Source organism: Anomaloglossus baeobatrachus, chromosome 6 (genome assembly GCF_048569485.1).
Source record: "Anomaloglossus baeobatrachus isolate aAnoBae1 chromosome 6, aAnoBae1.hap1, whole genome shotgun sequence".
NCBI lineage: Eukaryota > Metazoa > Chordata > Amphibia > Anura > Aromobatidae > Anomaloglossus > Anomaloglossus baeobatrachus.
This window is the reverse complement of record NC_134358.1, coordinates 305240509-305262850: the sequence shown is the minus strand read 5'-3', so window position 1 is coordinate 305262850 and position 22342 is coordinate 305240509. Positions and strand designations below refer to the sequence as shown.

At 47.0% G+C, this 22342-nt stretch overlaps 1 protein-coding gene across 1 annotated transcript in view; it reads left to right on the top strand.

Annotated features, from left to right (window-relative positions):
* LOC142243896 (NFX1-type zinc finger-containing protein 1-like) overlaps positions 1 to 22342 on the top strand; it is a 285549-nt gene that overhangs the window by 249606 nt on the left and 13601 nt on the right. The window contains exons 18-19 of the mRNA XM_075316093.1: positions 6539 to 6649; positions 10300 to 10395. Coding sequence (XP_075172208.1) covers positions 6539 to 6649; positions 10300 to 10395 — 207 coding nt within the window. The remainder of the gene's footprint in view (positions 1 to 6538; positions 6650 to 10299; positions 10396 to 22342) is intronic.

Sequence of the window (22342 nt, the reverse complement as noted above, 5' to 3'; positions counted from 1 at the left end):
CACCGATACGCAGTTCGACCGGTCTGGTGACCCAGGAGATGGTATCAGAGAGGGGTCTCCCATCCACAGAGGCAATCACTAGGGGCTTCTCGAGTAGAGTAACAGGCAGCTGGTACTTGTCCACCGTGGCCTGCTGGATGAAATTGCCTGCTGCTCCAGAGTCGAGGTATGCCTCAGCCGTGAAGCGCGTCTCTCCCGTTGACACTTGCACAGTCCACATAACCGGGTCTGAGAGAGTCCCAGCACCTAGGGTGGCCTCTCCTACCAACCCTAGGCTTTGGAGTTTCCCGGCCTTTCCGGACAGGAGCGTAGGAGGTGAGTGTCCTCTCCACAGTAAAAGCAGAGGCCCTTGGCGAGCCGCTCTGCTCGACGTTGTTCAGATTGCCGTACTCGGTCGATCTGCATGGGCTCGTGGACGGGAATCCCAGCTGTTGATGACTGCGATACGGAGGGCTTCTGTGGAGGAGGGGAATGTCGTACCGGTCGTCTCTCCCGAGACAGCTCTTTGGAGCGCTCCTGAAAACGAATGTCCACTCGAGTTGCTAGGGCAATCAGGGCATCTAGGGTGGAGGGCACGTCACGACCCGCCAACTCATCTTTGATGCGACTCGAGAGTCCTTCCCAGAAGGCGGCTGTTAGGGCCTCATTATTCCACCCGAGTTCAGAAGCCAACGTGCGGAAACGGATGGCGTATTGGCCCACCGTCAGTGTTCCTTGACGTAAGCGGAGGAGGGATGAAGCAGACGCAGAGGCGCGTCCCGGCTCGTCAAAGGTGCTGCGGAAGGCCTGCAGGAACTCTTGAAGATCCTTGGTCATAGGGTCCTCCTTCTCCCACAACGGGTTCATCCACGCCAGTGCCTCGCCCTCCAGGTGAGACATGATGAAGGCGACCTTGGCTTGGTCGGGGTTCAGGATACGGCAGACTGGATGGCGAGGCAAGCACGGCTCTACAAAGAGAGATAGGTGAGTACATGCACTGAAACACCAGGAGACCTGACTCCTAGCTTAGGGAACACGAAGATCAGGCCCCGCCCCCTTGGACAATACACCCCTTTATACCCTGTACCTGATTAGCCTCATTACCTGTTAATGGACGCTGGCCCTTTAAGAAAGGGTCAGTGACCGCGCGCGCGCCCTAATGCGCATGCGCGCAGCCCGGGTGCCAGAAGCCAGGGAAGGAGGCTGAGAAGAGGACGCAGGGGAGCCGGCCAGGGCCTGGGAAGCCGTCGGGCGCCGCGATCGGGGACCAGGGGGCCTGGGAAGGACGGGGACCGGAGGCTGGAGAGCGGGGAGCGTGGCAGGTGAGCCGGGGAGCGGGGCTGAGGACCCGGGGAGCGGAGCAGAGGACCCGGGGAGGGAAGCCAAGGACCCGGGGAGCGTGACAACTAGCTCAAAAGGGTGCTTCTTCTCAATACTGAGAAAAGGGTCTGAGTACTTATGACCATGTGATATTTCAGTTTATCTTGTTTAATAAATTTGCAAAACTTCCTACATTTTTATTTTTTTTCTGTCAAGATGGGGTGCAGAGTGTACAAGTGTATGAAAAAAAAATAACTTTTTTGAATTTACCAAATGGCTGCAATGAAACAAACAGTGAAAAATGTAAAGGGGTCTGAATACTATCCGTACCCACTGTAAAATAAGGGGTGAAGGAGGTGGTTTTTCCTCTGTTTTTAAATTATACAGGAAAGAATGTTTCCTAAGATTTTTTCCTGTTAAATCCATGTTATCTTTGGTTTGAAATGGTTTACTGTCAGTCCAGAAAAGTGGCTAAATACTGTAAAATATTGTTTCCAGCAGCTAACCTGGAGTCAGTGATGAGTCCAGGCATCTTCCCCATGTTATTCCCAATCCATTTGAGCAATTTTTCCATCCATCTCAGATATTTTACTGTCCCCCAAACCTCTTGGGACGTCTGCAAGAAAAATGCTCAAGTTTCCCATTGACTTCCATTATACTCGTTGAAGGGACAAGCACCCAAGCTTGGTTTGAGTACCGAGCACCCGAGTATTTTAATGCTCGCTCATCATTACATATGAAGTAAGATGGTCTTTATGTAACAATGTGTTTCAAATAAAATAAAGTTTCTCTTAGGCTATGTGCGCACTAGAAAGTGACTTTTTCTTAAGAAAAAAACGGACCCTCTGAAAGAATCCCGCACCTGCGTTTTTGACGCGGATTTACCGCGTGTTTAGCGCGAATTTTTTCGCAAGTTGGTCCCCGCGGATTTTTACCATTATCTATGGCAAAAACCACAGGTACCTTCGGAAAAGAAGTGACATGCTCATTAATTCCGCAGAGGAAAATCCGCGGGTAAATCCGCAGGTACAAAAAAACGCACTGTGCGCACAGCATTTTTTAAAACCCATAGGTTTTGCTGGGGAATTGACTGCAGAAATGTTAGACACATTTTCTGCAGCAAATCCGCGGCAAAATCAGCAGTAAATACGCAGCGTGCGCACAGGGCCTTAAACAATATTAAACTATACTTGCCAGAAACGTTTGCCAGATATCTAATATATAAAGTTGAATGAATGTATGTATATGTGGTGTGTGTGTGTGTGTGTGTGTGTCCGCAGAAGGAATACGCACCGTTACATTTACAATCACAACATTTTGCACAGACACCTCATGTGACTCAGGGAACGTCATAGACTATGTTTTGAGGGGAAAATTTAACCCTGCACTTTACAGTTATTCACCAAAAATCCTTGTTACATTAAAGTCATTGCAGCTGGGAGCTACAGGTCATTAATAGGACCCGTGATTTGTTGCTATAGGCGACAAAGGACATTCTTAGTATAAGAAGCTTATGTGTAAGGTAATATGATATTGGTAGAAACACACACAGAGACAGACTGAGAGACAGACTGAGAGACAGACAGCGAAAGAGACAGACAGCAGCAGACAAAGAAAGAAACTGACAGAAGTGACAGAAAGAAACAGACAGTGAAAGGGACAGACAGGAAAAGAGACAGACAGACAAGGAAAAAGACAGGGAAAGAGACAGACTGGGAAAGAGACAGACAGAGACAGACAAACACAGACAGAGCCTCAATAGACAGACAGACACAGGCAAAGACAGACATACAAAGAGACAGACAGGGAAAGAAACAGACAGGGAAAGAGAGAGACAAACACAGATAGACACAGACAAAGAGACAGACAGGGAAAAAGATAGTCAGGGAAAGAGACAGACAAAGAAAGAGACAAACAGGGATAGAAACAGACAGGGAAAGAGACAGACACAGACAATAAGACAGACAGGGAGAGAGACCAACTGGGAAAGAAGCAGACAGGGAAAGAGACAGACACACAGACAAGGAAAGAGATAGACAGACTAGGAAAGAGACAGACTGGTTAAGAGACAGAGGGACAGACAGAGACAGACAGACAAAGAGATGGAGGGCCAGACAGAGACAGAGAGGGAGGGAGAGAGAAAATTAATAAAAACAAATTACGGTAATGAGACAAATATATTATATACAGTCATGGCCAAAAGTTTTGAGAATGCTACAAATATTAATTTTTACAAAGTCTACTGCTTAAGTTTTTCTAATGGCAATTTGGATATACTCCAGAATGTCATAAAGAGTGATCAGCTTAACAGCAATTACTTGCAAAGTCAATATTGGCTAAGAAAATGAACTTTAACCCCCAAAACACATTTCAACAGCATTGCATTCCTGCCTTAAAAGGAGCAGCTAACATTGTTTTAGTGATTGTTCCATTAACACAGGTGTGGGTGTTGATGAGGACAGGGCTGGCGATCAATTAGTCATGATTAAATAAGAATGACATTACTGGACACTTTAAAAGGAGGCTGGTGCTTAGGATCATTGTTTCTCTTCAGTTAACCATGGTTATCTCTAAAGAAACACGTGCAGCCATCATTGCTCTGCACAAAAATGGCCTAAAAGGGAAGAGTATCGCAGCTACAAAGATTGCACCTCAGTCAACAATCTATCGCATCATCAAGAACTTCAAGGAGAGAGCTTCCATTGTTGCCAAAAAAGGCACCAGGGCGCCCAAGAAGGACCAGCAAACGCCAGGACCGTATCTTAAAAGTGTTTCAGCTGCGGGATCGGACTACCAGCAGTGCCGAGCTAGCTCAGCAATGGCAGCAGGCTGGTGTGAGTGCTTCTGCATGCACTGTGAGGCGGAGACTCTTTGAGCAAGGCCTGGTTTCAAGGAGGGCAGCAAAGAAGCCACTTCTCTCCAGAAAAAACATCAGGGACCAACTGATATTCTGCAAAAGGTACAGGGAGTGGACTGCTGAGGACTGGGGTAAAGTCATTTTCTCAGATGAATCCCCTTTTCGATTGTTTGGGACATCTGGTAAACAGCGTATTAGGAGAAGAAGAGGTGAGCGCTACCACCAGTCTTGTCTCATGCCAACTGTTAAGCATCCTGAAACGATTCATGTGTGGGGTTGCTTCTTAGCCAAGGGAATCGGCTCACTCACAGTCTTGCCTAAAAACACAGCCATGAATAAAGAATGGTACCAGAATGTCCTCCAAGAGCAACTTCTCCCAACTGTCCAAGAGCAGTTTGGCGCCCAACAATGCCTTTTCCAGCATGATGGAGCACCTTGCCCTAAAGGAAAGGTGATCACTAAATGGCTCATGGAACAAAACATAGAGATTTTGGGTCCATGGCCTGGAAACTCCCCAGATCTTAATCCCATTGAGAACTTGTGGGCAATCATCAAAAGACGGGTGGGCAAACAAAAACCAACAAATTATGGCAAAATGCAAGCATTGCTTATGCAAGAATGGGCAGCTATCAGTCAGGATTTGGTCCAGAAGTTGATTGAGCGCATGCCAGGGAGAATTGCAGAGGTCCTGAAGAAGAAGGGTCAACACTGCAAATATTGACTTGCTGCATTAACTCATTCTAACTGTCAATATAACCTTTTGGTACTCATAATATGATTGCAATTATATTTCTGTATGTGATGTAAACATCAGACAAACACAATTAAAAACCAGAGGGCAACAGATCATGTGAAAAAATAATTTTGGTGTCATTCTCAAAACTTTTGGCCATGACTGTACATCCATAGATGTGACAAGCCTGGCGCTTTACCCGGCTCCTACCGATTGCCCTGTGCGGTGGCAATCAGAATAAAAAGGAATTATTGGCAGCCCACAGCTGCCACTAAGTCCTAGATTAGTAATGGCAGGCATCTATGAGACACCCCCATCACTAATCTGTAAGTGAAAGTAAATAAACACAAACACCGAAAAAATCTTTTATTTGGAAAATAATACAGAAACCACCCTCTTTCACCACTTTATTAACCTCCTAAACACCTCTGCAGGTCCGACATAATCCACACGAGGTCCCACTGCAATTCAGCTCTGCTACATCTCATTCACAGCGAGTGTCCATAGAGCATGACTGCCCGCTGTGAGTGCAGACAGACAATGACTGAGCCACGATGAACGATGGCATCATTCAGGTAATTTGCGGTCACAGGTGGGAACTTGCAATTGTAACCACAAATCACCTGAGTGACGTCATCGCTCATCATGGCTCAGTCTCTGTCTGCAGTCATGCTCTATGGCCGCGCGCTGAGACTAAGATGTAGCAGAGCTGAATCGGAGTGGGACGTCGTGTGGATTACGTCGGACTTCCTGGGGTGTTTAGGAGGTTAATAAAGGATTTTTCTTGGTGTTTGTGTTTATTTCTTTTTACTTATAGGATTAGTGATGGGGGGGGATCTCATAGACCTTTATCCATCACTAAATTAGGGCTTGATGACATTTGTGCGCTGTTATTAACCCCTCATTACCCCAATTGCCACCGCACCAGGGCAATCGGGAAGAGTTGGGTAAAGCGCCAAGCTTGTTGCATCTTATGGATTCGACAATCCTGGGCAGCTATAGGTTGCTATTTTTAGGCTGTGGCCGGCCTAATAACCATAGGCCTCCCCCGTCTGACAATACCAGCCCCAAGCTGTCGGGCTTTATCATGGCTGGGTATCAAAATTGGGAGGGACCACACACCAGTTTTTTAAATTATGTATTTAAATGATTAAAAGAAATAAATAAAAAAAAAAAGCTGCATGTGGTTCCTCTTATTTTTATACACAGCCAAGATAAGCGCAGCAACACATCAGTTGTTTCATTTATTTTTATACCTAGGTACTGACCTGCAGACAGCACCAGTGATTCGTTGCAGGCAGACGCTATCACAGGAGGGGGGCGCGCAAGTATGAAGCACTTGCTTCATTCTTATTTTCTTTTTATTCCTTTATATTTTTTAATTTCTCGATTGCCGGATTTAGATCAAACAGCCGTAATCCCGGGCCAGGCACCCGGGGACCTTTGAAACCGCACAGATCCGGACTTTAACAGTCCAGATCTGCCCATCACTACTGCTTTATCAGCAGGAGATTATCAAAACTACAGCAAACAGTGCAGTAATTGGTACATCGCTGGAGTTAATTGCCTGTATATTATTCTGTTCTTAGATTAGGTGGTAATAACCTGGTGACAGATTCCCTTTAATATGATGTTATTGTCTTTTTCAGCTCCGTCCAAGCACTACAGTGTATGAACTGGCAAAAAACTTCAATCTAGAGGTATCAATGTTTGAAAGACTGATCAGAATGAAAATTCCATATGTGCGCCTGGACTATCAGGTAAGAGATTCCATTGGAGGAGACAGCATTTAATGTGTTTTAAGAGATCATGCGATTTTGCCTCATTAACTGTACCATAGTCCTGTTTGTTTTTCTCATATTAAAAAACATTGGGGCATATTGCAAGAATGCTATTTGTCACTGTCTTCCACATGAAAATCCCACTAAGTGATATTTTATGAAGACTGCAGTGCCTTAATATTACAAATTAGTGTCGACATCAACATCGCTTTAGTGATGTTGTAGCATGTAAAGCGGCCTTTACTTTGTGAGATTGCATTGTCTTTTGCCTAATGAATGAATTGCTGTTACTCTTAAGCGGGCTTTACACGCTGCGACATCGCTAGCAATGTCGCTGGTGAAAGCACCCGCCCCCGTCGGTTGTGCGTCACGGGCAAATCGCTGCCTATGGCTCACAACATCGGTAGGACCCGTCACACATACTTACCTGCCTAGCGACGTCGCTGTGGCCGGCGAACCGCCTCCTTTCTAAGGGGGCTGTTCGTTCGGCGTCACAGCGGCCTCACAAAGCGGTCGCCCAGTAGAAGTGTAGGGGCGGAGATGAGCGGGCCGAACATCCCGCCCACCTTCTTCCTTCCCCATTGCGGGCGGCCGCAGGTACGGTGATGTTCCTCGTTCCTGCTGTGTCACACATAGCGATGTGTGCTGCCGCAGGAACGACGAACAACCCGCGTCCTGCAATAGCAACAATAATCAGGATTAGAACGACCTGTCAACAATCAACGTTTAGGTAAGTAATTTTGATCGTTAACGGTCGTTCCTGCGTTTCACACGTAACGACGTCGCTAACGAGGCCGGATGGGCGTCACGAACTCCGTGACCCCCAACGACATCTCGTTAGCAATGTTGTTGCATGTAAAGCCCGCTTTAGACACTTCCAAATAAAATAACTTTCTGTTTAGAGCAGAAGTTTGACTTATGACTTCTAGAGTCTGAGTGAATATACTTGGCACTACAGTATTCGTTCCTTGCACGAATATTAAGGTATTGACGATATCGTTATTCAACGAACATTTTGGTCCTCGCCTTGTGAGTTTAGAGTCTCCTCACCAGTATGTTTGGCGCCTGATTTTCAGCCACTAAACATGCTGAGATTGGTTGCCAATCACAGTACTGCCGAAGCCATCTTTACTACCTGCATTACTGTGATTTGAAGGTTTAGTGAAAAACAAATGACTTTAGGTTATTAAATGAGGAGAGTTAGGCTATATTTCTTTTCACCACAAAGATGCATCGTTTTTGTCCCCAAAAAAAGGCCCAAAAACGCACCCACAAGAAAAACGCATAAAAAAAAGCATGAGTTTTTGCGCGTTTATGTGTGTTTTTTGATGCGTTGTTGTCCAATGTATTCAATGGGTGAAAAACGCAAAAAGAATTGACATTTTGCATCTTTGTGGTCACCACAAAGACGCAGGCAAAAAAAAAACTGCAATGTGTGGACAGCAAAAATAAAATTTCATAGATTTTGCTGGGAAGGAAATTCATGCAGTTTTGAGACCAAAACTGTACCCAAAAAAACACGCAAAAACGCAGCGTGTGCACATGGCCTTACACATACCGAGTTTTCCTGTCATACTACTTATTGGTCTGCTCATTATCCATTATGAATATGCACTGCTTCCCCTTCCACCCTCTGTGCCGGCTTCTGTGATTGGCTGCCCTCAAAATAGCTGTCCGGGTCTCAGAAGTGGAGTGTAAAAATAAATAAATAATTGGAAAAATGTATGTAGGGTTCCTCCTATTTTAATACCCAGAGGAGATAAAGCAGACACATACAGGCTGCAGCCCCAGGTGTGTGCATTATCATGGATGTGTATCAAAATACAAAGGACCCGATGCAGCTTTTTTTTTATTATTATTATATTATTATTATTATTATTTAAATAAATAATTTAAAAAAAACGATATGCGGTCCCCTCAATTTTGATACACAGCCAAGATATCGGACAGCTGGTGCTGGTATTCTCAGGCTTAGGAGGCCCATGGTTATTGGGCCATCCCCAGCCTAAAATTAGCAGTCCGCAGCCACCCCAGAATTATTACATCCATTAGATGAGGATAGCTGGGAACCCCGAGTGTGAACTCTGGTGACCTGATTTCCAGACTGCTGTGGCGCCACGTCTCGTAATCCAATAATCCAGCAGTCAGGTCACCGTAGGTCAAACTGGGGACTCCCTGTTGCCCTAAGTGAAAATTGAACCCACTACTCAGTGAAAGTGGAACCCATTGCCACACTGTCATATTGCGGGATAGGGCCACATGGTAATCCGGAAGCAGGTTCCACTTTCCATGAGAGCAACGACTTTAACTTTCACGGAGGGCAGTGGGTAGCCCCCAGTGTGACTTCCAGTGACCTGATTGCAGGATTGTTGGATTGGGGACACAGTGGCACAGCAGTCCGGCAATCTGGCTTTCAGGTCACTGGAGTTCACACTCAGGGCTCCCCGCTACCCTCAGTGAAAGTTAAACCCACTGCTCTCAGTGAAAGCGGAGCCCCTGCTGGATTTCCAGACTGTCGGATAGCGGGACACAACTGCATGGTAATTTGGCAGCGGGTTCCACTTTCACTGAGAGTAGCTGGGAGATTTCAATTTATAAATCGGACATTTCAAAAAAATTGCAGATTGGCTATTAAAACTAAAGGTACCGTCACACTTAGCAATGCTCCAGCGATCCCACCAGCAACCTGACCTGGCAGGGATCACTGGGGCGTCGCTACACAGGTTGCTGGTGTGCTGTCAAACAGGCAGATCTCACCAGCAACCAGCCCCCAGCCAGCAGCGACTCGTGGAAGCGATGCTGCGCTTGGTAACTAAGGTAAATATCGGGTAACCAACCCGATATTTACCTTGGTTACCAGCGCACACCGCTTAACGCTGGCTCCCTGCACACCTAGCCACAGTACACATCGGGTTAATTACCCGATGTGTAGTCTGGCTATGTGTGCAGGGAGCCGGCACTGACAGTGTGAGAGCGGCGGACGCTGGTAACGAAGGTAAATATCGGGTAACCAAGGAAAGGGCTTCTTGGTTACCCGATATTTACCTTGGTTACCAGTGCACACCGCTTAGCGCTGGCTCCATGCACTTCTAGCCACAGTACACACCTGGTTAATTACCCGATGTGTAGTCTGGCTATGTGTGCAGGGAGCAGGGAGCCGGCACTGACAGTGTGAGAGCGGCGGACGCTGGTAATGAAGGTAAATATCGGGTAACCAAGGAAAGGGCTTCTTGGTTACCCGATATTTACCTTTGTTACCAGCGTCCGCAGAAGCCGGCTCCCTGCACATTCAGTTGTTGCTCTCTCGCTGTCACACACAGCGATGTGTGCTTCACAGCGGGAGAGCAACAACTAAAAAATGGTCCAGGACATTCAGCAACAACCAGCGACCTCACAGCAGGGGCCGGGTTGTTGCTGGATGTCACACACAGCAACATCGCTAGCAACATCGCTGCTACGTCACAAAAGTCGTGCCTCAGCAGCGATGTTGCTAGCGATGTTGCGAAGTGAGACATGGCCTTAATGCACTAGTTTTATGATGGAGTCAACCTGCCTGTGAATTATGTTATTTAATAGTGCATGTATTTTCATTTTTTTGTAAAGAAACTGATTTGCCCTCTCATTTTTAGCATCGCATGAGACCAGAAATTGCTCAGCTGCTAACGCCTCACATTTATGACAAGCTGGAGAACCATGCTTCTGTGCTGACCTATGAGAGCATTAAGGTAAAATATTGTAATAGAAGTGGTAGAGCATTAAGTATATAGAAACCTCAGAACTGTAGTACTAATCTGATAGGGTAGATCAGGGGTGGGCAATTAAGTTTCCCGAGGGGCCACATAAGAGACCGTCACTGGTGTAGAGGGTTGAATGAATTGGCTAATATTAATTCTGCTCAATATTAATATTAACATATAATAATTATTTTATAGTGATATTAATTATATCCCTTAATATTGAACAGAATTAGGTATGCTGACATCCCCCTATATATCGTTTGAGCTCCCACACAGCCCCCTACATATAGTATGAGCCCTCACATAACCCACTAAACAGTATGAGCCCCCCACATAGCCCCTTATATATAGTATGAGACCCCCACATAGCCCCTCTATGTACAATGTGAGTCCACATATAGACCCTTTATATAAAGCAGAATACAAAGTTGTGGGCACTCAATGGTCAATTCAGAAGTAGTGCTCAGTAGTAGAATAAACTGAACATAATAGAGGCTAGCAAGGCACAAAATTTGCAAGTGTAACAAGTTTTAATGGTGCAGAGAATGAATATGGCGAACGTTTCAGTCATCTGGCCGATGCAGGAAGACAGACAAGTGTGCACCACTGAAGGTGCCACCTCTATATACTGTGTGGGCCCCCACATAACCCCTCTATATGCAGTGTAAGCCCCCACATAGCCCCTCTGTATATAATGTGAGCCCTCACGTAGCCTCTCGATATACATTATGAGCCCCCACACTAAATACATCATGAGTCCACACATGACCTCCTAAATACAGCACTCATGCCCTCACATAGCCTCATAACTACAGCATCAGCCCTCACATAGCCTCCTATATACATTATGATGCCCACAGAGCCTCTTATATACATTATGAGCCCCACATAGCCAACTATATAAATTATGATCCCCACATAGCATCCTAAATACATCATTAGCCCCCACATAGCCTCCTATATACTGATATATACATTATGAGTCCCACATAGCTTCCTACATATAGTATAAGGCCTCACATAGCCTCTATATACATTATGAGCCCAACATTGCCTCCTAAATACAGCATGAACTCCCACATAGCCTTCTATATACTGATATATATATATATATATATATATATATACAGTTAGGTCCAGAAATATTTGGACAGTGACACAAGTTTTGTTATTTTAGCTGTTTACAAAAACATGTTCAGAAATACAATTATATATATAATATATGGGCTGAAAGTGCACACTCCCAGCTGCAATATGAGAGTTTTCACATCCAAATCGGAGAAAGGGTTTAGGAATCATAGCTCTGTAATGCATAGCCTCCTCTTTTTCAAGGGACCAAAAGTAATTGGACAAGGGACTCTAAGGGCTGCAATTAACTCTGAAGGCGTCTCCCTCGTTAACCTGTAATCAATGAAGTAGTTAAAAGGTCTGGGGTTGATTACAGGTGTGTGGTTTTGCATTTGGAAGCTGTTGCTGTGACCAGACAACATGCGGTCTAAGGAACTCTCAATTGAGGTGAAGCAGAACATCCTGAGGCTGAAAAAAAAGAAAAAATCCATCAGAGAGATAGCAGACATGCTTGGAGTAGCAAAATCAACAGTCGGGTACATTCTGAGAAAAAAGGAATTGACTGGTGAGCTTGGGAACTCAAAAAGGCCTGGGCGTCCACGGATGACAACAGTGGTGGATGATCGCCGCATACTTTCTTTGGTGAAGAAAAACCCGTTCACAACATCAACTGAAGTCCAGAACACTCTCAGTGAAGTAGGTGTATCTGTCTCTAAGTCAACAGTAAAGAGAAGACTCCATGAAAGTAAATACAAAGGGTTCACATCTAGATGCAAACCATTCATCAATTCCAAAAATAGACAGGCCAGAGTTAAATTTGCTGAAAAACACCTCATGAAGCCAGCTCAGTTCTGGAAAAGTATTCTATGGACAGATGAGACAAAGATCAACCTGTACCAGAATGATGGGAACAAAAAAGTTTGGAGAAGAAAGGGAACGGCACATGATCCAAGGCACACCACATCCTCTGTAAAACATGGTGGAGGCAACGTGATGGCATGGGCATGCATGGCTTTCAATGGCACTGGGTCACTTGTGTTTATTGATGACATAACAGCAGACAAGAGTAGCTGGATGAATTCTGAAGTGTACAGGGATATACTTTCAGCCCAGATTCAGCCAAATGCCGCAAAGTTGATCGGACGGCGCTTCATAGTACAGATGGACAATGACCCCAAGCATACAGCCAAAGCTACCCAGGAGTTCATGAGTGCAAAAAAGTGGAACATTCTGCAATGGCCAAGTCAATCACCAGATCTTAACCCAATTGAGCATGCATTTCACTTGCTCAAATCCAGACTTAAGACGGAAAGACCCACAAACAAGCAAGACATGAAGGCTGCGGCTGTAAAGGCCTGGCAAAGCATTAAGAAGGAGGAAACCCAGCGTTTGGTGATGTCCATGGGTTCCAGACTTAAGGCAGTGATTGCCTCCAAAGGATTCGCAACAAAATCTTGAAAATAAAAATATTTTGTTTGGGTTTATTTTATTTGTCCAATTACTTTTGACCTCCTAAAATGCGGAGTGTTTGTAAAATGTGTACAATTCCTACAATTTCTATCAGATATTTTTGTTCAAACCTTCAAATTAAACGTTACAATCTGCACTTGAATTCTGTTGTAGAGGTTTCATTTCAAATCCAATGTGGTGGCATGCAGAGCCCAACTCGCGAAAATTGTGTCACTGTCCAAATATTTCTGGACCTAACTGTATATATATATATATATATATATATATCACATTATGCGTATCACATAGCCTCCTATGTATTTTATGAGCCCCACATAGCTTCCTATATACATTATAACCTTCTACAGTGGAACCTTGGTTTATGAGAACAATCCGTTCTGGGAGTGTGCTAGTAAACTAAGTTACTCGTCTAGCAAAGCAAAATTTCCCATAGGAAATAATTGAAACTCAGACAATTTGTTCCACAACTTGTTCAGTGTCCCATCCTGATCCCCTATTGTGCCATTCCACACATGCACAAACACACACACACACACATATGCTCATCTACCCCCCGTTCCCTCGGCGGCCTCTACCTGGTTCTTGTAGTCCGCAGATATGTGTATCTGGTAACCATCGCGACCGATGGAGGAGCTTCCGCTGTCAGTGCTTAAGCAGCAGACATGATACTCATGAGCCGCTTGCCTTTGATTGGCCAGCGCGCTGATGTCAAAGGTATGAGCCTCTTGCCTCTGATTGGTCAGTGTGCTGCCTTTGGGAAGCGCTGACAGCGGAAGCTCCTGCATCGGTCGCAATGGTTACTGGATACACATACCTGTGGACTACAAGAACCAGATTAGCGGCCGCCAAGGGAACGGAGGGTAGGTGAGCATAATATGTGTGTGTGTGTATGTTTGTGTGTGTTTGTGCGGACTGCAAGAGCGGGACAGAGCGTGGTGAAAGTATGGAACCGGAAGTGTGTGCAGTGAGTATTTGCTCGTACAGCAAGGTATTGCTCGTAAACCGAGTTACAAATTTACAGCAAGCTTTGCTCGTATAGCAAAATACTGGCACACCAAGTTACTTGTAAACCGAGGGTCCACTGTATATACTTTATGAGTCCAAGATAGCCTCCTACAGTAATGGCTGAAAACTGTTGACACCCTTAAAATTGTTCCAGAATATGAAGTATTTCTTCCAGAAAATTATTGCAAATACATGTTTTGTTTATTTGCTTTGTATGTATTTGAACAACACAATAACACAGAGGGAAAAAGATGCAAATTGGACATAATTTCACACAAAAATCCAAAAATATACCGGACAATTATTGGCACCCTCGACTTAATATATTTGGTTGCACACCCTTTAGAATAAATAACTTCAACCAATCGCTTTCTTTAACCATCAACAAGCTTCTTACACCTCTCAGTTGGAATTTTGGACCACTCTTCATTTGCAAACTGTTCAACTTCTCTCATATTTGAAGGGTGCCTTCTCCCAACAACAATTTTAATATCTCTCCACGGGTGTTAAATGGGATGTAGATTCGGACTCTCTGCTGCTACTTCAGAACTCTCCAGCGCTTTGTTTCAATCCATTTCTGGATGCTTCTTGAAGTATGTTAGGGGTCATTGTATTGCTGGCAGATTATGACCTAGGACAGAATCCCAATTTGCCACTACATTGTGACTCAAAATCCTTTTGTAATCTTCAGATTTAATGATGGCTTGCACACAGTCAGGGCACCCAGCAAAACATCCTCAAAACATTTTGAACTTCCACTATATTTGTCTGTACGTATTGTGGTTTTTTTCTGTGTAGGCCTCATTCCTTTTTCGGTAAACAATAGAATGATGTGCTTTACTACTGTAGAAAGCTCATGGTCTCATCTGTCCACAAGATGCTTTCCGAGGAGAATTTTGGCTTACTCACGTACATTTTGGCAAACTGCAGTCTAACTTTTTTATTTCTCGGTGTCAGCAGTGGGGTCCTCCTGGGTCTTCTGACATAGCATTTAATTTTATTCAAATGTCGATATAGTTTGCGCTGCATGATGCACCCTGAGCCTGCAGCAAATCTTCAATTTCTTTGGAACTTGATTGTGGCTATTTATCTACCATCCAGACTATTTTGCGTTGTAACTTTTATCAATTTTTCTCTGCCATCCACTCCAAGGGGGATTAAGCTACAGTACCATGGGTTGTAAACTTCTTGATTATGCTGCGCACCTTGGACAATGGAACATCAAGACCTCTGGAGATTGACTTGTAACCTTGAGATTGCTGATATTTTTCAACAATCTTTGTTCTCAAGTCCTCAGACAGTTCTACTCTTTCTGTTCTTCATGCTTAGTGTTGCACACACAGACACACAATGCAAAGATTGAGTCAACTTTCCCCTTTTTATCTGGTTTCAGGTGTGATTTTCATATTGGTCATACCTGGTCCTTGCCACAGGCAAGTTTAAACGAACATCACATCCTTGAAAAAAAGTTGTTTACCCACTATTTTGGAAAGGTGCCAACAATTTTGTTCGGACCATTTTTAGAGTTTTATGTGAAATTATGTTTAATTTGCTTTTTTTTTCTGTTTTTTTGTGTTGTTGTGTTGTTCCAATACACACAAAGGAAACAAACATGTATAACAAAATGTGTGATTGCAATTATTTTCTGGGAGAAATCCTTTATTTTCTGGAATAATTTCAAGGGTGCCAACACTTTCAGCCATGATGTACAGTGAAGGAAATAATTATTTGATTCCTTCCTGATTTTGTAAGTTTGCCCACTGACAAAGACTTGAACAGTCTATAATTTTAACACTAGAACTACTGAGGTAGTCATTTTGACTACTTTGCACCATGTATTTCTATATAGGTGTCACAAGTCCAGTAGTTCTAGTGTTAAGGGTAGGTTAATTTTAACAGTGAGAGAATATCCAAAATAAAATCCAGAAAATCACATTGTGTAAATTATACAAATTTCTTTGTATCTTACAGAGAGAAATAAGTATTTGATCCCTCTGGCAAACAAGACTTAATACTTGGTGGCAAAATCCCTTGTTAGCAAGCACAGCAGTCAGATGTCATGAGGAATGTTGGTCCACTCCTGTCACGAACAGCCGGGGGAGTCACTCAGATATCCCGCAGCTGTTCACTAATTTGTCACGAACACGACTACTCTCTAGCGCCCCCCTTGTCGGCAGGCCACTTTTGGTACTGCGGAACAATGCATAAAATGAGGCTGCTGAGCTAAAAAATGCCAAATATTGGAGGTCTCACAGCAAGGGTAAATGTATATATCACCGATTCCCGCTAATGGAATATATATATATTTATACCTCAGTACCCTTAATGATAGCACTCCAATAATTCTATACAATAATAATTACACTGCCACCACCCAGACTTTCTTCAGCGCTCTATTGGGAGACCCAGACGATTGGGGTATAGCTACTGCCTCCGGAGGCCACACAAAGCACTACACTAAAAAGTGCAAGGCCCCTCCCCTTCTGGCTATACCCCCCCGTGGTATCACGGGTTCTCCAGTTTTCAAGCTTTGTGCGAAGGAGGTCAGACATCCATGCATAGCTCCACAGATTTTAGTCAGCAGTAGCTGCTGACTATTTCGGATGGAAGAAAAGAGGGCCCATATAGGGCCCCCAGCATGCTCCCTTCTCACCCGTTGATGGTGTTGTAAGGTTGAGGTACCTATTGCTGGTACGGAGGCTGGAGCCCACATGCTGCTTTCCTTCCACATCCCCCTGGGGGGCTCTGAGGAAGTGGGATCCTGCCGGCCTCAAAGCTCTGACGCCGGGCTCCATCCACAGACCCATTTGAACCTGCTGGATACGGAGCTGGAGTACCGTTCAGGGACATGGCCCTGCACCATTACAGGTACTCTGTGTCCCCGTACACACAGGCACAGCACACTCCAGACTTGCTGGGTGTGCTAGTGCGCCGGGGACAGTAAAGGGTTACAGTCACTGCAGCTTTGCTGAGTGACTTTGTGTATTGGGAACTACCGCGCCGGACGCTCCGGGAGCGGCGGCGCGGCTGGGACTTGTAGTTCGCCGGGGACTGGGCGCCGACCGCGCTTTTACGGCGGCGACACTTATAAATCCAGTCCCCGGCTTCTGCGGCCTAGTGCCGCTTCGTTCCCGCCCCCTCCCTGTCACTCAGGGAAGGGGACAGGCGCTGAGCAATCAGCAGCGCCGAGGGCTGGAGCCTTTTTACATGCTCCAGCCCTCTCACTGCACACTGTCGGACGCCGGATTCCCGCTCTGACTTGGGGCACGCCCACGGCCCGCCCCTCCTCACACGAGCTGGGGAAGACGCCGGCAGCCATTACTGCAGTCCGAGCTCGGACTTTCGGCAACCAGGCAGGACTATGGCGACCATACACCCGCTTATAGGCGGGCGGTAAGCGGCACACATAGTGCTGACCCCAATATATACTGCAGTGTGTACATGTGTATTTTAACTGCATAGGTCGCTATATGCCCGCTTGGAGAGCGACACATCAGCAGCAGGAAAGCAGGTGTGCTAAGGCACAGGCTTTCTAGGCTGCTTGTATTGCACGTACTGAAGTGTTCATTTGTGTTTATGCTTGTATGCTATACACTGCACTGTACAGTCGCTAGTCTTAGCTATATTCTCCTGGAATGGCTAGACTACAGCAGCAGAAAACCAAGGGTGCTGGGGCACAGGTTTTTTTCTATGCTGCTTGTATTGCATGGGCTGCAGTGTGCATTTGTACTTGTGCTTGTATGCTATACATTGCACTGTATGGTCACTCTTCTGGGCTATATTCCCCTAGATGACTAGTCTACAGCAGCAGAAGAGCAGAGGTGCCAGGGCACAGGCTTCTATGCTGCTTGTATTGCTTGTGCTGCAGTGTTCATTTGTACTTTATGCTTGTATGCTATACATTGCACTGTACGGTCACCAATCTTGGCTATATACTTCTAGATGGCTAGTCGGCAGCGGCAAAAAAGCAACACAGATTTTCAGTGCTGTTTTTACTACATGGGATGCTGTTCATGACACCGTCCCGTTGTGTGCATGCTCCCCTGTAGCACTTCGTCTGCCGGGGTCTCTAGCACTTCGTCTGCCGGGGTCTCTACTAGTCGTGGCCAAAGAAACCACCTGTCATCCCTGTCCAAGGACAGGGACGGAGTTGCAGTTTCGACAGATATATTGTCATAAGATAGAGACTTGCAGTCCAGACAGGCCATGGGCAATCTTCCTGACCAACCTCATTTGGAACGGGGGGGTCCCAGGAGGACTCTCTGTATGATAAGGCAGCTCTCCAGGACTTTGATCCTGACATCGCTATCAATCCGGATACACCGGATGGTAACGCCATACGGAATGATCCTATAGCGTCCATCAATGGAAGGTTGGATCTTTCTCCCTCAGCTCCCCCAGTGGAGGAGTCAGCTTCACAGCAGGAGAAGTCCCTTTTCAGTATCTCAAACGGATATTGAGTATTTTTCTGGCCACGCTGACTTCAGAGAAGCAGTCCAGAAACACCACGCTTACCAGATAAGCGTCTTCTCCAAACGTTTTTAAGATACACGTTATCCCTTTTCCCCTGACGTGGTCAAGCGCTGGACCCAGGGTCCAAAGGTGGATTCTCCAATCTCCAGGCTTGCGTCTAGAGCCATAGTTGCACTGGAGATGGGGCTTCACTTAAAGATGCCATTCACAGACAGATGGACTCTGGTTGAAATCTGTCTAGGAGGCTATCGGCGTGTCGGTTGCTCCGGCATTCACAGCCGTATAGGCAACCTAACCTTTTCAGCTGTTCTTGCGCAGCTGGCCTTGAGCACATGTACATCTGTACCGCAGAGGCGTCCGTAACTCCGCAATGTCTGCACTGCGACTTACCCTATTAATGCTGTCCTAAAAGTACAGTTGAGGTTTCGGTCCTTCCCAAGCTCGGGCAGGTCCCAATTGTCCTCGTGCAAAAGGGCTACAAAACCTCAGACGGGCTCAGATTCCGGCCGGGCTCAATCACGCCCAAGGAAGGCAGCCGGAGGAACCGCTACCAAGGCGGTCTCCTCATGACTCTCAGCTCTCTCTCTCTCTCCGCATCCGCGGTTGATGGCAGACTCCCCCGCCTTTGGCGACATTTAGCTGCCACAGGTCACAGACCGGTGGGTGACGGACATTGTGCTCACGTGCACAGGACAGTGTTCTGTTCTCGTCCTCCGACTCCATTCTTCAGAACGGCCCCACCTCCCCACCGAGCAGATGCCCTGCTGCAGGCGGTGGACGCTCTAAGAGCAGAAGGAGTGGTGATCCCTGTCCCCCCTCAGGAACGAGGGCGAGGGTTTGTACTCCAATCTCTTTGTGGCTCCAAAAAAGGACGGCTCCTTCCGTCCTGTTCTGGACCTAAAGCTGCTCAATAAGCATGCGAACGCCAGGCGGTTCCGGATGGAATCCCTCCGATCCGTCATTACCTCAATGTCTCGAGGAGACTTCCTTGCCTCAACAGACATCAAAGATGCCTATCTCCACGTGCCAATTGCTACGGAGCACCAACGTTTTCTACGTTTTGTGATAGGAGACGACCATCTTCAGTTCGTAGCTCTGCCATTCGGTCTGGCGACAGCCCCACGGGTGTTCACCAAGGTCATGGCAGCAGTGGTAGCAGTCTTGCACTCTCAGGGACACCCGGTGATCCCTTACTTGGACGATCTACTCGTCAAAGCACCCTCCCTCGAGGCATGACAACGCAGCCTGAATGTTACGCTGGAGACTCTCCAGACTTTCGGGTGGATCATCAATTTGGCAAGGTCAAATCGGTCACCGACTCAATCACTAACGTATCTCGGCATGGAGTTCACACTCTATCAGCGATAGTGAAGCTTCCGCTGAACAAGCAGCGTTCACTGCAAACAGAGGTGCAGTCTCTCCTTCAAGGCCAGTCGCACCCCTTAAGGCGCCTCATGCACTTCCTAGGGAAGATGGTGACAGCCATGGAGGCAGTTCCCTTTGCGCAGTTTCATCTGCGCCAACTGCAAGGGGACATTCTCCGCCAATGGGACGGGCAGTCAACCTCCCTGGACAGGAAAGTCTCCCTTTCCCAAACGGCCAAGGACTCTCTGCAATGGTGGCTTATTCCCACCTCATTGTCACAGTGAAGATCCTTCCTACCCCCATCCTGGGCAGTGGTCACGACAGATACGAGTCTGTCAGGGTGGGGAGCAGTTTGTCTCCGCCACAGGGCTCAGGGGACGTGGACTCAGCAGGAGTCCACCCTTCAGATCAATGTTCTGGAAATCGGGGCAGGGTATCTTACCCTACTAGCTTTCCAGCAGTGGCTAGAAAGAGAGCAGATCCGAATCCAGTCGGACAACTCCACAGCGGTGGCATACATCAACCACCAAGGAGGGACGCGCAGTCGGCAAGCCTTCCAGGAAGTCCGGCGAATCCTCATGTGGGTGGAGGACACAGCATCCACCATATCCGCAGTTCACATCCCGGGCGTAGAAAACTGGGAAGCAGACTTCCTCAGTCGCCAGGGTATGGACGCAGGGGAATGGTCCCTTCACCCGGACGTGTTTCAGGAAATCTGTCGCCGCTGGGGGGTGCCGGACGTCGACCTAATGGCGTCTCGGCACAACAACAAGGTCCCGGCATTTATGGCACGATCGCGCGATCACAGAGCTCTGGCGGCAGACGCCTTAGTGCAAGATTGGTCGCAGTTCCGGCTCACATATGTGTTTCCACCTCTGGCACTCTTGCCCAGAGTACTGCGCAAAAAATCAGATCCGATTGCAGCCGCGTCATACTCGTCGCCCCAGACTGGCCGAGGAGATCGTGGTACCCGGATCTGTGGCATCTCACGGTCGGCCGACCGTGGTCACTACCAGGCTGGCCAGACTTACTGTCCCAAGGGCCGTTTTTCCATCGGAATTCTGCGGCCCTGAACCTGACTGTGTGGCCATTGAGTCCTGGATCCTAGCGTCTTCAGGATTATCCCAAGGGGTCGCTCGGCTTCCTTAAGGGGTCGTTGCCACCATGAAACAGGCTAGGAAGTCCACCTCTGCTAAGATCTACCACAGAACGTGGAAGATTTTCTTAACCTGGTGCTCGGCTCAGGGAGTGTCTCCCTGGCCATTTGCATTGCCTACTTTTCTTTCCTTCCTGCAATCGGGGTTAGAAAAGGGCTTGTCGCTCGGCTTCCTTGAGGAGGAAGTCTCGGCACTATCCGTGTTTTTTCAGAAGCGTCTAGCACGTCTTTCTAAGGTGCGCACGTTCCTACAGGGGGTCTGTCATATCGTACCCCCGTACAAGCGGCCGTTAGATCCATGGGATCTCAACAGGGTATTAGTTGCTCTCCAGAAGCCGCCTTTCGAGCCTCTGAAGGAAGTTTCCTTTCTCGCCTGTCACAGAAGGTGGCGTTTCTCGTTGCGATCACATCGCTTCGGCGAGTGTCTGAGCTGGCAGCTCTGTCATCCAAGGCTCCCTTCCTGGTGTTCCACCAGGACAAGGTAGTGCTGCGCCCCATTCCGGAGTTTCTCCCTAAGGTCGTATCCTCATTTCATCTTAATCAGGATATATCCTTGCCTTCCTTTTGTCCTCATCCGGTTCACCGGTATGAAAAGGACTTACGTTTGTTAGATCTGGTGAGAGCACTCAGACTCTACATTTCCCGCACGGCGCCCATGCGCCGTTCCGATGCACTTTTTGTCCTTGTCGCTGGTCCGCGCAAGGGGTTGCAGGCTTCTAAAGCCACCCTGGCTCGATGGATCAAAGAACCAATTCTAGAGGCCTACCGTTCTGCGGGGCTTCCGGTTCCTTCAGGGCTAAAAGCCCACTCAACCAGAGCCGTGGGTGCGTCCTGGGCATTACGACACCAGGCTTCGGCTCAACAAGTGTACCAGGCAGCTACCTGGTCCAGTCTGCACACTTTCACCAAGCATTATCAGGTGCATACCTATGCTTCGGCGGATGCCAGCTTAGGTAGAAGAGTCCTGCAGGCGGCAGTGACACCCCCGTAGGGGAGGGCTGTTTTGCAGCCCTAACATGAGGTATTTCTTTACCCACCCAGGGACAGCTTTTGGACGTCCCAATCGTCTGGGTCTCCCAATAGAGCGCTGAAGAAGAAGGGAATTTTGTTACTTACCGTAAATTCCTTTTCTTCTAGCTCTTATTGGGAGACCCAGCACCCGCCCTGTTGTCCTTCGGGATGTTTTTGTTGTTTGCGGGTACACATGTTGTTCATGTTGAACGGTTTTTCAGTTCTCCGATGTTACTCGGAGTTAATTTGTTTAAACCAGTTATTGGCTTTCCTCCTTCTTGCTTTGGCACTAAAACTGGAGAACCCGTGATACCACGGGGGGGTATAGCCAGAAGGGGAGGGGCCTTGCACTTTTTAGTGTAGTGCTTTGTGTGGCCTCCGGAGGCA